We start from the raw sequence: 18,864 nt of genomic DNA on the forward strand, positions 1-18,864 counted from the left end.
GATCAGTAGCTAAAGGTCATCCTTGGCTATAGCTAGTTGAAGGCAATTCTGGACCATATGAAACCTTACCTCCAAAAGAAAGGGGGTGCTGAAGAGGTGAGTTTGTAGTTAAGAGCACAGTCTGCTCTTCCAAAGAACCTGAATTTGATTCCCAGCACTCGTGAGGAGGTTAACACAGACTGTAACTCTAGTTTCAGGGAACCTGACACTCTTCAGGCCTTTTCAGGGACTGTATGCAACTGGTACACAGTCATACATGCAAGGCAAAGCATGTACATAGTACACAGACATACATGTAAAGCAAGGTATGCACATGGTGTGCAGGCATACATGCAAGGCAAGTCAGCAATATACATAAATATAAATAAATAAATAATGTTAAAAGAAGGAGGAGGAAGAGGGTGCACAGAGATCATATGAAGACATGTATCAACTAAGAGGGACCTCGGAAGAATCATATTTACTGAACACTGTATCTCAACCCTTCAGCCTCAAGAAATAAACCTCTGTTTACAGTATCTGGTCTAAAGGATTTTAGGTTTGGTTATGACAGTCATAGCAAATGAACACACAATCTCAGCCCTAAAATTGCATCCAGTGTTCTAGAGATTTTGGATGGAAATACATATGTGGAAGGACTTTGCAAGCTTTAGATGTTACCAAAAATAGAAGACACACCCTTGGTGAGAGTCATCATACTTTCCTGTATATAAGGGCAGTCCTCCCCAACCCTTTCAAACCACCACACCACTGTCATGTTATGTAAGGTTAATGTTTTTAGAGTTCCCGTGTGAACAAGATAGCTAGTACTCATTTTTCTGTGCCTGGTTTATGTCACTTAGTATAATGACCTCCACTTCTACCCATGCTGTTACAAATCACAAGATTTAAACCTTTTGTGGATGGACTGTGTGTGTGTGTGTGTGTGTGTGTGTGTGTGTGTGTGTGTGTGTGTGTATTCACAGTGTTTCTTTATATACTCGTCCACCAGTGGACTGTTAGACTAGAGATTTCATTATTATACTGCAATTAACATGGACACACAGATGTGTCTTCAACATAGCATTTCACTTATTTTGGCTATAATATCATGCCATAGTTTAAAGTTCTCCATACTGCTCCCCAAAACTGATGTGCTAGTTTGCATCTCCTACTAAACATATGTAGGGTTTTTTCTTCAAATGAGATCCTCAGATTTATTTCCCTTTATATTTAGTTATGTGTACATGTATTGTGGGAGGTGGGTGCCGGTGGAGGGGAAGAGCAGATATGTGTACAAGTAAGTGCAGGTGCCCATAGTAGCCAGAAGGGGGCACTAGAGTAGAGTTATGACCTGACAGTGGTTTTAGAGGGAACTTGGATCCTCTAAGAATTTTAGAGGGAACTTGGATCCTCTAAGAATATGTAGAAGAATACATATTCTTAATGGATGGGGCTTCTCTTCAGACCCAAGTAAAACAATTTTAAATAAAAAAGCTACTTTGAATAATTTAAAATGGAATTTATAAATATAAAATAGTTACAGGAAACAACAATTAAAAAGCAATTAGTGGTATTTTTAGTGTCTATCTAAGTAAAATTATTTTGATTTTTACTTTATATGATGGAAGTTTTGCCTGCATGTACTCAGCAAGTCCCAGAGTTGTTGCCTTTCACTGCTTCAAGCTGTGATTGTGAGATCCAGACTTTCTGGAGCTGTCAGTTTCTGCTGCTGACTGGGACCAATGGGGTACCCTCTTCCTCAGAATACCAGTGGTTGGTAAGTGAGTGTAGAAGGGAAAATCCTAAGTTAGAGTAACATTCCCATTGCAATGTGTCTTCAAAATAAAACCAATCAGTGGGGCACAGTGACTGTGTCCTCCAACCTCGTACTAGGGAGACTAGGCAGGGGCTGTGAGTTTGAAGTCATCCTGGGTCATATAGGAGTCCAGTTTTGAAAAGAAAGCAGCAATAAGCAATGATGAAAGAACATACATGTCTGACTTTCTCAAAGAATAAGTAAATATATTTTTAAGCATCAAGGAAACAGACCATGTGGTAAATGCTATGTAGAGTTATGCATATTATGCTAAAGGGAAACGTGAGAAGCGGGGGGGGGGAGGAGGGGGAAGGGGGGACTCAGAAAGGAAACAGCTCGGGGGATGGGGGGGTCACTTCAAGGAGAAAATTAACACAGTATCTGATTCTGTAGTGAAAATAAAATATAGGAGCAAGACAGTAAAAGAAACCAATGAAAATATGAAGCATTCTGCAGGGAACTTGACTGTAAGGAATAAGGAAAAAGCCAGAGGGTGGACATGCAATGAGAGATAGTTTTCTTTTCAAAGATAAGCAAGACTTGTCTAGATAGTGTCAAGAAAGCCATTAGGAAAAAAGGAGGAGGAGGAGGAAGTAACTGCCACATCAATCAGAAGCTTCATCTAACACAAGGCAAAGGATGGATACAAGCTTACTTATGTTATTGTAAGCAGTAATGTGACAGAAGCTTCTAATCAAAACTCCCAAACTCAGGTAGAAGCAAGATGCTCAGAAGAACATCTTAGCGTATGTAAAACTTGGACGGTTGACCTGAAACAGAGTACCAGGTGATCCTACATTCAAAACAGCTGGACAAAGCAGCCTGACAGACTATAGCCAGAATTTCTGAATCTTCTTCGAATCCCCCATGACAATGCCCCTTACCAGCAGGAAGTAGTTTGGAAAGAACAACACCCAAATTCCCAAATAGTGTCTATAAATGTTTGTTTTCATTTAAATGGACTTGGATATATATATATCCAAGCAAACAAAACCAATTAGAGATTTCCCTATGGGTCAAGGTCAAGACAACATTTGGCATTCTGTCTTGGTTTCTTTTCCTTCCTTCCTTCCTTCCTTCCTTCCTTTCTTCTTGTTTCTTTTTTGCTGTTGTTCTTATTGTTGCTGTTATAAAATTACTCTGAAAAGGTAACTTAATGGAAACCAGGTTGGTTTTGGCTTACAAATAAAGGTTCAGCACAGAAGCAGCTGCTCACATGGCATCCACAAACAAGCAGCAGAGAGCAGTGCTCATCTGCTGAGGCTCAGCTCCCTCTCTCCACTTGCATAGTTCAGGGTCCCAGACAGGGAAAGGTACTACCTACAGTGTGTGTGACTTCACACTTCAGTCAACTCTATCAAGATAATAGCCCATAGGCAAGCCCAGAGATCCAACTTCCATGAAATTCTAGATTTTGGCAAGATGACAACTATCACTACCCATCACAGGAACCATCACTGTCAGACCTATTTGCTATAATTCCTGTTGTTCAAGGACATGTGTTCAGACTACAATAGACAATATGATTAAATCTTCCTGTTAGTGACTGGAGTCTTACACTGCATCACCATCATTTTTCTGACTTGCATTTAACTGTTCATTGAGAAACAACTAGGAGGCTGGGAATTAAATGTATCATTGGGGTGGGGGTGGTACATACCTTTAATGCCAGCATGGAGTGGGTGGGGGTGTTAAGAGGCAAGTAGATGTCTGTGAGTTTGAGGCCAGCTTGGTCTATATAACAGTTCTAGGACAGATGGAGATACATAATAGAGAGTAGAGAGCCTGTCTTGTGTGTGTGTGTGTGTGTGTGTGTGTGTGTGTGTGTATGCGCGCGTGCGCGCGGGCGTGTATGACTGAGACAAGTTAACATTCTAAAAGTCAGACATTTGAAAACTTCCTGATAAGAACTCATGATAAATATCCCAAACCCCATCCAGATGTTCTGCTAAGAACTGGGCCCACTCCTCCTGTTCCAAACCCTGCCCTCTCAGAAAGTCCACCATGAGTCAGCTCCTCCTCCAGAGCTACTCATGATTTCACCTCAGGGTATTTAAGACCCAGTCCCTAGACCCAAAACATTATTTCTCTCCTGCTTTCTTTTTCCCAAGTACCACCTGGGAGTTCCTTTGTTCAAATTAAACCTGTTCTTATCATTTTGGCTTGATTTGGCTTATTGTATCGTTGGAGAAACCCAGAGCTTGAGGTTCAAAATACTTATCAAATATAACATTCTTAAAAATAAAATTTTAATGACTGTCTTGTTTTCTTTCTTTTACAAGAGTAGATAATTGCTTGTTTTAAATTCTGCAGTTCTTTTTAAATTACTCAAATGAGGGTGTGATAGTTTCAATGTAATTGGCCCTCATAATCTCATAGGGAATGGTACTATTAGAGCTATGGCTTTGTTGAAGTGTGTCACTGTGGGTGCAAGCTTTGAGGTTTCCTATGCTCAGGATACTGCCCAGTGTCTCAGTCGACTTTCTGTTGCCTGAAAGATGTAGGATTCTCACCTGCTTAGCCAGTACAATGTCCTCCTGCACACCACCATGTTCTTCTCATGACGATAATGGAGTGGAGTGAAAGTGTAACCGAGCCACCCCAATGAAATGTTTTCCATATAAGAGTTGCCATGAGCCAGGCAGTGGTGGTGAATGCCTTTAATCCCAGTGTTTGCACAGCAGAGGCAGTCAGATCTATGTGAGTTTGAGGCCAGCATGGTCTACAGAGTGAGTTCCAGAAAAGGCTCCAAAGCTACACAGAAAAACCCTGGAGGGTGGAGGGGGAGTTGCCATGGTCATGGTGTCACTTCTCAGCAATAGAAACCTTGATTAAGACACAAGTTGGTACCAGGGACTGTGTCATTGCAGTGATAGGCCTGGCCATACTTTTGTTTGAAGTAATTTGGATTTGGGGAATTTGGGTCAGAAAAGCAGGGGAATGTATTAAATGCTGCTTACTGGGTCATACTAGTGGGTCAACACCACCATGGAAGACAGTGGTGTTGAGTGAGGTTTGATGAACTGTGGGGGGCTTGTTCAAGAGGTTACAGTGTGTTGCCTAGAGAACGTTCTTGGTGAAGTGGCTGCCTTTTGCCCTTGCCTGAAGAGTTTACCTGAAGCTAAAGTGAAGAACTTTGGATTAATTATGTTGGCAGAGGAAATCTCAAAACAGCCTAGTATAGAGTCTGTTGTGTGGTTATTAGTGTTAACTCTGGTGAAATTGTATAACGAAAAGGAGCAAACTGAGCAAGGAAAAATATTTGAGGAGAAAAAGAGCACAAGAGAGTGGAACGAAGTTAAATCCTATGTTCAAGTAAAGGGAGTGGTGACTTCAGGGAGAGATTCATCCAGCTAAATTTCCCACTTGTGGGAAGGAATTAAAGAAAAGCTTAGAGTAGTTTATGGTGATGCACACCTTTAGTCCTAGCACTCAGAAGGCAGAAGCTGTTGGATTTCAGAGTTTGAGGCCAGCCTGGTGTATAGAGCAAAAATCAAAGAATAGCCAAGGTTAGTTAGTGAAGAAAACTATGCAAAACAGAAAGCTGTCAAAGATTTAATTGAATGAGAGGGCCATGTTCAGCCCCAGCAAGCAGCAGAACCTGGCAGCTTCAGCCAAATTAAGGACAGAAGAAATGGGTTATAGAATCTGCTTCAGTGCCTAAAGAAAGTTGAGAGCATAGGCATGTGACAATGATGTCCCTGAATGGAGGCCTAGAGAGGCCATTTTGTAAAGCTGTGATATACTATATGTATATGAAATATTATATTTAAAAATTGCAACAGAGGGCTGGAAAGATGTGTCCAAAGTTAAGAGCACCCATGTTGGATAGCTCGACTCACCTGATCTCCACTTTCCCCACTGCACAAACCCACACATATATTCATAATTAAAAATGAAAACAGTGAGGTTTTTTAGTTGAAATAGAAAAAAATATGCAAAGAATGTCTATTAGATTTGATTTATATTTGTTTCTTCAATGCCAGTGAAATGTTTTTATGTAAACATTTGAATAAAGAGAAAAAACAGGATTCTTGAAGAAAATATTTTTTAACATATGATAACATATTGCCAAGAGTTCTCAATGGAAAATTTAAATGTAAGATGTAGAAAGTAGTAGATGAAGTTTAAAAATTTTTATTAGTGTTAACCAATTCTAGTAATCAGATCTCATTTCTAGGCTAGGCTGAAAAGGCTGACAGCAGAATAAACAGGACCAACTATTTACATACGGCATTTAAAAATAAACATAAGAAGAAAGGCTACCATTTACCACATGATTTCTATTATTTAATCCTCCTGGTTTTCTATGTTTAAGGTATTTTTTACTGTCTACTTCTGAAAACCCAAAATAAAGACTGGAGAGGTGGCTCATGGGTTAGAGCACTCATGGCCTTTGCAGATTTAAGTACCAGGAATTCAGGTGAATTAGGTTCTCAGCACCCATAGTGGGCAACTCCAGCTGCCTGAAACTTCAAATCCATTCCATACACACACACACACACACACACACACACACACACACACACAAGAGAGAGAGAGAGGGACAGAGAGAGAGACAGAGAGAGGTTTACAGAGAGATGCCCGAGTTTCTTTTCTGCCTGGTCCCACCGCCCTTCAGCCCCAAATAAACACATAAAAACTTATATTAATTAAAAACTGTTTGGCCAGTGGCTCAGCCTTCTTATTTGCTAGCGCTCTCTCCCTCTTTCTCTCTCTCTCTTCTCTCTCTCCTCTTTCTCTCTCTCTCATTAACCCATAACTATTAAACAATGTATTTCTACATGGTCTTATAGTCTTATTTTACTAGAGAATGCCCACATCCTACCTTCCTGTAACTAGTTTCCCAGGCTGCTTTTTTTTTTTTTTTTTTTTTTCTTGCTTCCCCTTCCCAGAATTCTCTTTGTCTGGTAGCCTGCCTATACTTTCTGCCTGGCTACTGGCCAGTCAGTGTTTTATTCATCAACCAATAAGAGAAACATATATACAGAAGACCATCCCTCACCAAGAAAGACATACTTTTTTTTTGTTTTGTTTTGTTTTTTTGTTTTTCAAGACAGGGTTTCTCTGTGGCTTTGGAGCCTGTCCTGGAACTAGCCCTTGTAGACCAGGCTGGTCTCGAACTCACAGATATCCTCTTGCCTCTGCCTCCTGAGTGCTGGGATTAAAGGAGCATGCCAGCAAAACCTGTGGAGAGGCATAATTTTTAAAAACAAAATAAAACTTTTTCTTTTTCTTTTTTCTTTTTTTTTTTTTTTTTTTTAAATGAAAGAAAAAGGTCCGGTGTGATTGTATACATCTTTAACCCCAGTACCACAGAAGCCTGGTCTACATATAAAGTTCCAGGACTGCCAGCACTATATAGAGGCCCTGTCTCAAAACAAAAACAAACCTACCTTGTATCTAGTTTATAATCTTTAGGGGTGGGCAGCTGGCTTGGCCTTGCCTTTTGTTATTTTCAGGAAAGCCACTGAAGTTCTGCACCCTGGGCTATCCCTAAGAGCTAACTGCCACACTTGCTCCTGAGGGCACGCCCTTCTAAACCAGGAAGAAAAAAGTGACAGTTATAATAATAAGTTATAAACAAGAGAGATAATTGTTTTCCCATTAACATGGCAGAGAAAAGGCTTGTTTATGGAGATTAAGTCCACAAGAACACAGAGAGTAATATTCCTTCACACCCTACTCTGGAGCCTGACAGCCCACTCCCTGCAGTTGAATTTTCCATGTACTGCTCTTGCTGTTGTCTGTGTTACACACTTTATTTTTGGCCTCTGGTGGTTGCATGAGGGCACTCTATCAAGTTTGTCATTTAAATTTGTTTTAAAAAACAAATCCTGGACCTTAGCAGAGGACCAAGAAACACTACATAGTCTAATCTCACTGTAATAGGTTTTACAAGAAGCAAAATAAGTAAAAAAAAAAAAAAAAAAAAAAAAAAATCAACTGATTTCCAAAACCCCAAAAGAACGCTCAGGAATGCAATAAACAGAGCAGTCTATCTACAGAGACGTCTATAGTCTCTTTTATCTGTAAAGACAATGAAAACAAGCCTTTTACTTCTTTTTAACTTGTCATTGTGTTTTTAGAAAGAAGGGGGCTGAACCACTACAGAACTGCTAAACTGCAGAGAACAAACAAACAAAAACCCTCCCATTAGATTCTGGAACGCTACCCAGGCCACTCTGGCTTCTAGCAGCCAGACCTGCCCGGGCAAGCCTTGGCACCTAGCGTTCAGTTCCGCAGCTCATGGCAGGACGGAAATGCTCCAATACGAACGAGAGACTGAGAGATCCGGGAGTGGCACCAAGGGGGCGGAGAATTGGAGTCTGGACAATGGCAAGTGTACGCTGATTGGCCGACCTTTCTCTGAAGCCATCCATCAAAAGGATCGCACCAATCAGCGGCTAAGATGCGCCCCCCGCGAGCCCCGGCCTGTCTCCCAGCTGCCGGGAGCAGCTCTTTCGCTGCGTGCTGACCCCCAGGAACGCCCGCTAACTCAGGGCGCTGCGGGACCCTCCACCCGGGACGCCCGCTCCTCCCCGGGCCTCTGCTCGCTTGCCCGCCCGTGAGTCCGTTCCCCTCGTCGGCCTCTCGGATCGGGGACGTAGGGCGAGCTGAGAGCAGGCCCGGGGAGGGTGGTGACCACCGCGGAGGAGCTGTGGCTGTCAAGGTGAGAGGGAACCTGGGTTGAAGCTCCTGGGGTGGGGTGGGGGTTTGCTGTGCAAGTCCGGGCTAGTCTGCCCCTGTAGAGGCGCAACCAGAGCGTTCGTCCTGGGATGTTCCTGTGTCATGCCTCCCAGTTCCAACTTGCACTCCTGAACTTAGTGGTTCCTCGCCAGGGCGACTCTCAGCTCTTCTGTCCTTAAATTAACAAGAGTCATCCTCTGTATCCAGGACTCAGCTTGTGACCAGGATGCAAGGGAAGTGCTTACACCAACCAGTGCGATTCTCAGCTTCTCCTAACTTTTTCTTTTGGTCTTTAAATGACGTTAAACTATTAAGCACCGCGCCACATTGAGTCATATTGTGTGTTATTCACATCCGTCCCAAGAAACAGATGTTGCTATCCTCATCTCACAGATGTAGAAATAACCTCATTATCCGTCATTAATTAAGCACCTATTTATGTGCTAAGCGGTTAGTATGACTCCATTTAACCCACACAATCAATGAGCTTAGGTAATGATCTTATTTCACAGATAAAGAACTAAGAACATCCACGTTGTTAATATATAATTCAGAGTATATATGTACTGTCATTTTGACTCTTTGGTTTGGGTGCCTTGAACGGCAGCATCTGTTTGTAGCGGCATTGAGTAAGTCTTTACTGAAGCTGGCAAAGTATTTCTTTTTTTTTTTTAAGCATAGTTCGTCCTGTTCAAATTCACAATTTAGAAATGTGATGAACTGGGAGAAGGTAAAAATTAACGCAGAGCCCTTTGCAATGTTTTAGACTTAGTGGAGGAGGGGAAATCATGCATTATAAAGCTCTTCTTGACACAATGCAAAGATGGACCGGCTGCAAGGGGCGCTCACAGTCTTTTCTGGGTTTGTTCTATATATAGATGATAGAGGTACTGACAACTGACTCTCAGAAACTGCTACACCAGCTGAACACCCTGTTGGAACAGGAGTCTAGATGTCAGCCAAAGGTCTGCGGCTTGAAACTAATTGAGTCTGCACATGACAATGGCCTCAGAATGACTGCAAGGCTCAGGGACTTTGAAGTAAAAGATCTACTTAGTCTAACTCAGTTCTTTGGCTTCGACACAGAGACGTTTTCCCTAGCTGTGAATTTACTGGACAGATTCTTGTCTAAAATGAAGGTATGTTCAAGCTATAATATCCCTTTTCAAATGTTGCTCAGCATGTGTTTAAGAGATCAAATTTTAGTGGGCTGGAGATGGCTCAGGATTAGAAGTGCTTGCTGGTCTTCCAGAGAACCCGAGTTCACTTCCAAGCACCCAGGTGGCAGTTGTGCTCTAATGCCTTCTGGCTTCCTCTAGCACCTGCCCAAATGTAGCAAACATCACACATATACACATGAATACACATTAAAATCAATACTAATAAAAAAAATAGCTGTCAAAAGAGCTGATATTCAAAAGCCATTTTCAAATGTGGCAATGCTTTCTCATAATCAAGAGTAGTAATACATCACTTACTAGCTGTATACAGAAGTAGAAAATTGTCTAACATCAAGCCATTAATTGTAGCACTCTAGTAGAAAATCTGGCTATACTTAGAAACCTTTCTTGAGCCAGCAAAATGGTTCACCAGGTACACATGCCTCAGATAATCACAGTGAAAAGTGGGAACTAACTCCCAAAAGGTTTTCTCTGACCATCACACATGTACCGTGGCACATACATGCCCTCACATCCTCTTCTCCTTACACACAGATGCGCACATGTGCACGCACACACACATACATGGTAATAATAAAATAATAAAAATTAAGGTCCTGACATAATGACTCGCACCTTTAGCCCTAGCACTTGGAAATCAGAGACAGGCAGATCTGTTAGTTTGAGGCCAGGGAGTTCTAAGCCAGCCAAAGCTACTCAATGAGACCGTTTCAAAAACTAAATTTATTTTTTAAAAAGTAGAAATATTTCTTAAAAAAAAAACTATATATATATATACACACATATATATATATGTATGTTTGCGTATGTACACTCATGGGTACATTCATGCTACATCCTATGTGGAGGTAAGGATCACTGCAGGAATTGGGTTCTGGGGACTGAACTCAAGTCATCAGACTTGGTGACTAGCATCCTTATCTACTGAGCCATCTCACTAGCCCTAATCAGAACCTTTCTTAATAGACTGTGTTTCCATTCATTTACACATGGTCATAGATGTAAAGATGTTTGTTAAAGTCAGAATGTTAGGTTGTGGTTAAGAATTAGGCTAATTCCTGTAGCCATTTGGCATTTCCAGCTTCAGTTTGCATGCTACAGAAAAGGAAATGTTTGTTGTCTGAAGGAAGATCATCTATAGTTATTCTCCGGTAACTGATAAACTACTTATATGGCTTTCAGAGTTTAACTGTTAAAACTGAAGCTGTCTTCCCTATCCACTAACTCACTGATTTCAAGTAGGATAAGTCAGACTGACAGGCATCTGTCCAAGTAGGGTAGATGTTATATCCATTGTAGCTATTTGTTGAAGATATACTTTCATAGTGGTGGCTCTGAGTCCTAGATTTCCCTTTCTGTTCTATTTATTGCCACATGGTAAAGACATACTCCTGTTGTTTGTGTTTGCAGGTACAGGCGAAGCATCTTGGGTGTGTTGGACTGAGCTGCTTTTATTTGGCTGTAAAATCAATAGAAGAGGAAAGGAATGTCCCATTGGCAACTGATTTGATCCGAATAAGCCAATATAGGTTTACAGTTTCGGACTTGATGAGAATGGAAAAGATTGTGTTGGAGAAAGTGTGTTGGAAAGTCAAAGCTACTACTGCCTTTCAATTTCTGCAAATTTATTACTCACTCATTCAAGAGAGCTTGCCATTTGAAAGGTATGTGAACTTTGGTTTGGAAATCAAAAGGATACTGTTTGGCTGTTGCATAAAGTTGGCATGTTCTTAGAATTCTTACCAAAATAAGAGTATGACACCTGTGATCCCTTGGACATTGTTGCTTAACAGACTTGAAAAGACAGTTGTCAACAGTTTACTGAAGGTTCCTTAAGATTAAAGGATATTTAAACTTTATAGAACCTAGGAACATCTAATGAAACTGTGAAAAGATGCAGAAATTTCAATTGAAATAAAATCTTATTTTTGGTATACTACTGTTCAGTTAATGATTTTTTTGTACCAGAATAATTTAAGACTCATGTTTTAAGAAGTTCCTATCACTGACAGAAGAAAAATTCCTTTTCTTCAAATAATTTCTGAGTGTATGAGTTTCATTTTTAAAACTGACTTTAATACACTTCTAAAACTGTCTGCCAACTAGATATAATACTGTCTACATAAACTCAATCCCATTTTCTTTTCAAAGGAGAAACTATCTTAATTTTGAAAGACTAGAAGCCCAACTTAAGGCATGCCACTGCAGGATCATATTTTCTAAGGCAAAGGTAAATATTTTATAAGATTAAGTGTAGTTACAGAGACCTATTTTTATGGTTGACGTTCACTTTATATTTCTCTTTTTCAGCCTTCTGTGTTGGCCTTGTCTATCATTGCTTTGGAGATCCAAGCATTAAAGTATGTAGAGTTAACAGAAGGAATCGAATGTATTCAAAAACATTCCAAGGTATGTCAAAGTTATAGCATCCATCCCCTTAGCTAGCTACAATAGAAATGTATCCACTGTACTCCTAAAGTAAAATAAGATACCATATATTGATTTGAAGCTTAAGTGGCTCTCCCCTGATTCTCTTTGGATGAGGAAACACATCAGTGGAATTATATTTATTACAATACATACAGTGGGGCTTTTAATAATTTTTTATTTATGTACAGATAAGTGGCAGAGATTTGACCTTCTGGCAAGAGCTGGTATCCAAGTGTTTAACTGAATATTCATCAAACAAGTGTTCCAAACCAAATGTTCAGAAGTTGAAATGGATTGTGTCTGGACGCACCGCACGGCAACTGAAGCATAGTTATTACAGAATAACTCACCTCCCAACAATTCCTGAAACGGTTTCCTAGTTGGTAAATCTAATTGTTATTCTCTGTGTACAGAAAATTTGCCAGTATGGTAATTTTCTCCTACAACTAAAGAATTGAAATACCATCTTCAATATAAATAGTATGGGATTGAAGTAGTAAAGGGAAAAGTGACTGTGTTGATCTAGTTAGTGAATACTGGACGATATTTCCTGTGGACAACGAACAGCAGTCTCCAGAGACAGGACTTAGCAAGTCTCTAAATATGTGTTAACACTTGCTTAGTCAAATTATTAGCTTAGGAAAGAGAATCCTCCAACCCGAAAACTTACAAGCAGTTAATGAGGCTGGACACTGGTGGCACATGTCTTTGATCCCAGCACTTGGGAGGCAGAGGCAGGCAGATCTCTGAGGTCAAGACCAACCTGATCTACAGAGCGTGTTCCAGGACAACTCGGACTGTTACACAGAGAAGCCCTGTCTCAAAAACAAAACAAAACAACAACAACAACAACAAAAAAAACCCAAAAAAACAAACAAAAAAGTAGTTGGTGAAATAGTATTTCTTTAAATTACATATTATATCACTGTAGCTTATTTAAAGTTACATAAACCCAAGCAGAAGAATGAAACAAAAAGTTTGACCCATATATGAACAAATTTAAATGTGCTGGTTGATTAAGAAAATGTAGTTTGCACATGGGTGATGTACTTTCAAAGTAATATAGGTGGAATGTAACAGGAAATTAATAAAAAAAAAAAAAACAAGAAAAAGAACAAAATAATATAGGACAAATAGTCCCCACGTTAGGTTTCTGGAAATTGTTTGGGTGTCTCAATTCTATATTTAGTACTTTATCTCTAAGCAGTTAGTCCATTACACAGTAATTATATACTTAAAATATATAAATGTGGTCCCTGATACATATGCACTTTGCCATCTAAATTTCTTAATCATAGAACTAAATGTTGCCAGGCGTTATGGTGCAGGTGGACCTCTATGAGTTCAAGGGCAGCCTGGTCTACACAGTGAGTTCCAGGACAGCCAGAGACCTACAATAGGGAAACCTTGCCTCAAAAACACCAAAATAAGAAAATAACTAACCTCTCCCACCCCCAAAAAAGTAAATTTTGCTGGGAAGATGGTTCAGCAGGTAAGGGTACTTGCCTCCAAGTCTTAACAACCTGACTTCTTTCCCTAGTACCCACATGATGGAAGGAGAAAGCCAACTCCCCCAAGTTCTTCTCTGACATGCATGTGCCTTACACCCTCCCTGTCCCTGCAAAAAATATATGATCATGCATCTTACATATCAGTGCACCTTTAGCAGCTTACAGTATGAAGGCAGATTTCTGTTAAACTGGGTCTGTTGTTTGCTTAGGCAGTAGGATTGCAGAAGCAACAAAAACTGTTCCTGAAGTCTTTCTCTGCCACTCTGACCGTTGAGTTTCCTGTGGTACAGGATTTAAGCTATGAAAACCTCAGCACATCACCACATTAGCAGAATGGTCTCAGTGTTGGGAAAACTGATTCCAGGCTTGGTAGAGCTACGCTTGATTTGAATTCCCCCATGAAACATTCAAATCAAGACTAAAGACATAAATGTGAAATAAAACTGTGAACCTTCATTGATCTAACTTCCTAGATTGGATCAATATATACTTAGGTGGTATTGAAAATGGTAAACTACTTAATTTAAATCTCAAAATTTAAATTACAAGGTTTACATCAAAACCAACACTTCACAAATGCACTTTTAAGGTATTATAAGGGGTAATTTAAGCAGTAAATGGTTTCTTGGCACCCATAACCAAGTAATTGCTAATTTAGAGATGGGATTTTTATTGCTATATGAGAATTCCACTTAAACTTGTGGGTGTTTTATATAAAGCAGACCTCACAAGTTTTGTAACTTTGTTACCTTTAATATTTCTTTTAGAGAATGGTTTTTATCCATAATAAAAAAAATTCTACAGAAGTGCTGCTTCAATCTAGTCCCATTTGAGAAAACATTAATAACTGGATGAATTATCACCCTGAAAACTTATTTATTGCATTAAACTTAGTTCAGGCTTGATAAAGCACTCCAGAAGTTTTTATAAAACTGTCACTGCTTCTAATGCATTTTGTTTTAAAAGAGAGTAATTTGCAGAACGTCTACTGTGTCTTAAGGGAAGTAAGGAGGCACCTGTATAAGACCACCAAGGTTGTGTTCAGATTCTCAGTGCTGACCTTGAATGTAAGATTTACACTGTTAAACTGTAGGCTGCTCCTTAGCGCAGTGTGCAGCCTGCATCCACCCAGAGTGGCTGTAACCATTTTGATAGGTAATGGATAATGACCAGTGAAAAATAAACCAAAGAACTAGAGTATTTTATCCTTAACCTTTGTAAACCATGTTTCATGAATAGCTTTTCAGTTCTTCCTAAAGGCTGATATGCTTCAATTTGGAAACCATGTTGATTTTGAGTGGACAGAAGTAATCTAATCAACTACCATTATGTTTTAAACTAAGGAATATACCTTTCAATAAAGTTATTGAAATGTAATCCTTCCCTGGGCATTTTTGTTTCTTTTGTAAGTATTTTGGCAATATCATTATAAAATAAGCTTTCTTTATATTGGATATTAATTTTACTAAAGTAAGATGCCCAGAAGCAGAGAGAAAACAGTGCAGATATTAAGCTGGGCATGGTAGCCCTGGGAAGGCTGAGACTGGTGGATCCTCCTCCTCCTTTCAAGACATGGTTTCTCTGTATAGCCTTGGAAGTCCTGGAACTCACTGTGTAGACCAGGTTGACCTTGAACTCAGAGATCCCCCTGCCTCTGCCTCCTGAGTGCTGGGATTAAAGATGTGTGCTGCCACTGCCTGACAAATCACTTTCTAATTTTTTATAAAACACCACAGGATAAATATGTTTGTTAAATGTACACTAAAAAGCTGTGTTTACCCATTATTGTTAATTGGGTTGTTGTTTATTTAGATACACCATTATGGGTATTATTCATCATAAAAATTTACTTTTCACACATCTGAGGTTTAGTACAAACCCTCTTACCTAATTAAATAAAACCAAGCAGTGTGGATGCCACGATGCTATTATGTTAACCTGATTGGATCAAGTGGTAATTATTGAAGAGATTCTATAATTTTGAACTCTGTATTTGAATTTTTTTTATTTTTGAGTTTCATACATGTATACAATAGTTTTTAATCACATTCCCATTACACTCTTTGCATCCCCTCTTCCTGGTAAAACCCCTCTTACTACTTCCTGTGTGTGTCACTGAGCTTAATTAGGTTTGCTCACCTGAGGATGTGTGAGAGGTTATTTATTGAACATGGGTAGCTTGTCAATGGATGCAACCCTGCATAGAACAACACTCTGTGCTGGCTAGTTTTCTGTCAGATTGATACTAGCTAGAGTCATTGTGAGGAAGTCTCTCCACTAGATTGCCCTGTGGGCAAGCCAAAGGTGCATTTTCTTGACTGATGCATAAGAGTTCGACACCCAGAAAGCTCTGAGCAAACCCTGAGGAGCAGGCCAGTAAGCAGCACTCCTCCTTGATCTTTGTGCCTGATCCTGCCTTGATGGACTGTGATGTGGAAGTGTAAGCCTTTTGCTTTTACAATTCTGCATATTCTGTCCCTAAATGTTGCAATCCACGTGAAATTGTATAATCCCCACAATTCAAACCATATTCTATGTACTATCATGGCAGAATAATATAGGACTTCCCCTCTTTTTTAATAACAAAGTAATTTTTCTCAAATGTGCCATTACAAAACAACCTAATGAACATACAAATGTGTCATGTCTTACACAGCGTTAACTGTGAAGCTTACAATTTTCCTACTCCAAAACCAAATGAAATATTTACATCACTTCAACACTTAGGAACAGTCAAAACTGGTAAAGACTCAATAAATATATCACTGCTTAAATAAACATGCAGCAATGAAATGAGAAATCCTCAACAAATGTAAAGCTAGACATTATTCTTGGAAATCCATGGTATTACTAGAAAAATTAGTGACGATATAAAGCTGAGTAGCACTGCATCCTAAAACAGCATGCAAATTTCCTCAGGTGAGTAAGGAACTTTCATCAAGACATACTACATCTTAGGTCCTAAGATTAAAAAAAAAAGAAAAAAAAAACAAAAACACTTAAAACACACAAAGTATGTTTGCAGTAGAAGCACGTAACAGGCAAAATTCTAAGAACTGAAAAATGAAACTGCAGACTTCCAAACAATTTGTGGTTCTAAGAATAAGCCTCAAAGTAGAAAGTATTTTAAACTGAGTGTGAATGAAGGAGCACTGTGTGTGGAATGTGCTAAATTAGTGCTCAGAAAGCACATTATAGTCACTGCACTATTGACTATGCTGGTCTGAAGAGCCAGTAACTTCTACTTTAAGAAACTGGGGTGCCGGGCAGAGGTGGCATATGCCTTTAATCCTAGCACTCGGGAGGCGAGGCAGGTCAATCCCTGAGTTTAAGACCAGCATGCTCTACAGAGCGAGTTTCAGGACAGCCTCCAAAGCCACAGAGAAACCCAGTCTTGAACTCCCCCCCCCCCCCAAAAAAGAAACTGGGATGGGAGGCTAAGTGAAATCTACGTGAGCAGAAAGAAGCAAGTTATGAAAAAGATGGGGTGTTAAAATTCAAAACAAATTAACACAGAGGAAAAATCAATACCAGAAACTGGTTCTTTAGAGCAATAGCTGATACTCTAGATTAACTCAGGTATTAGAAGAAAAGATACTGCTACAGACCCTGCAAGACATTAAAAGGTACCAAGTGATATGGCTCAGAGAGTAAAGGCACTTGCTGACAAGCATGGTGACCTGAGTTTGCTCCTCAGACCTTACATGGGTGGAAAAGAGAACACACTTCCCAAGTTGTTTTCTGACATCTACAAGTACTGAGAAACATGTCTGAATGCACACTCAAATGATTTTAAAAAAGGGGGCATAAAGAAGATACTCTCCATACACAGATTAAATTTGTTGTGGAATATTTGATCACACTGTGTGAAGATGTCTCCGTTTTCACTCACCTGCCTAAGGCACCTTCTGATTGTTTAATAAATAGCTGAAAGGCCAATAGCTACGCTGGAGAGGATAAGCATAACTTCAGGGAGGAAGAATCTGAGAGAAGGGGGATTCACTATCAAGATGCACAGAAAGTCGGACATTATGGTATAAAGAGGTAACAAGCCACGTGACAGAACATGGATTAATATAAATGGGTTAGCTTAAAGGTTTTGTTTTTTCAAGACAGGGTTTCTCTGTGTAGCTTTGGAGCCTATCCTCAACTAGCTCTTGTAGACCAGGCTGGTCTTGAACACACAGAGATTCATGTGCTTTTGCCTGCCAAGTGCTGAAATTAAAGACATGTGCTACCACTGCCTGGCATTAGTTTAAGTTTTTAAGAGATAGTTGGGAAACAAACAAGCCTAAGCTAAGGCCAAGCTTTCACACTTAATAAGAAGTCTCTGTGTCATTATTCGGGAGTTGGCAGTCCAAAGAAAGTCTGGCCACAGTCAGTTCTTGAAAGACAAAAACTACTTTAAGGGGCCCCAAAGACATGGCTCAGTGGGTGGTGGGTGGTTAAGAAAAAAATGCTCTTGCAGAAGATGTGGGTTCAGTTTCCAGCACCTACATGAAAGCTCACAACTATCTACAACTCGAGTTCCAGGGGATCCAACAATGGCCTCTGTGAACACTGCATACAAACATTCAGACAAAATACTCTATAAAAAAAAAAAAAAAAAAAAACTGCCAAAATTTAACTAAAATGAATTACATAATCTGAATAATTTGATAATTTAAAAACTGAATTTTTAAAACTTTAATGGAAAACTCATTAAGATTTTAAAAAGTTCACTTCAATAAAAGCTCTCTTCTAGACATAACTGTTTCACAGTTCACAGTTTTGTAAAGCCAGAATTAGCTATCAAGTCCAGACAAAGATCATGTATCAGAAGAAGAAAATTATCAGTATCACAATACACAGAAATCTGAATGAATGTAAATATATAAACTGACAGAGTTTGGGTGAAGGATTGTGACAAGCTCTTCAAAATTTGAAAATTAGTACAATTCATCACATTAATAAGCTAGAAAAGAAAATGATCAAATCAACCATTACAGAAACATATGGAAATAACCAACATACATTTTGTTTTGTTTTTCAAGACAGGGTTTCTCTGTGTACTGGCTGTCCTAGAACTCGATCTGATCCACCTGCCTCTGCCTCCCAAGTACTGGGATTAAAGATGTGCAGCACCATTCTAGAATTCAATACCTTTTCTTGAAGTTCAGCTAACTACAAATTAATAGTTGGGGACTTCAGCCTGATAAAAAAGAAAGGGTGGAAACCTTATGGATAGCATTCCATATTGAGATTAAAAGCAGCT

At 39.5% G+C, this 18,864-nt stretch overlaps 1 protein-coding gene across 1 annotated transcript; it reads left to right on the plus strand.

The window, feature by feature from the left end:
- Positions 1-8,223: 8,223 nt before the first annotated feature.
- On the plus strand, positions 8,224-14,987 carry Ccng1 (cyclin G1). Its single transcript, XM_051180935.1, has 6 exons — positions 8,224-8,471; positions 9,367-9,627; positions 11,080-11,333; positions 11,821-11,899; positions 11,980-12,078; positions 12,288-14,987. The coding sequence occupies exons 2-6, from the start codon at positions 9,367-9,369 to the stop codon at positions 12,477-12,479; spliced, it is 885 nt and encodes a 294-aa protein (XP_051036892.1). The 5' UTR covers positions 8,224-8,471; the 3' UTR covers positions 12,480-14,987.
- Positions 14,988-18,864: the final 3,877 nt, after the last annotated feature.

Source organism: Phodopus roborovskii, unplaced genomic scaffold, assembly GCF_943737965.1.
Source record: "Phodopus roborovskii unplaced genomic scaffold, PHOROB, whole genome shotgun sequence".
Classification (NCBI taxonomy): Eukaryota; Metazoa; Chordata; class Mammalia; order Rodentia; family Cricetidae; genus Phodopus; species Phodopus roborovskii.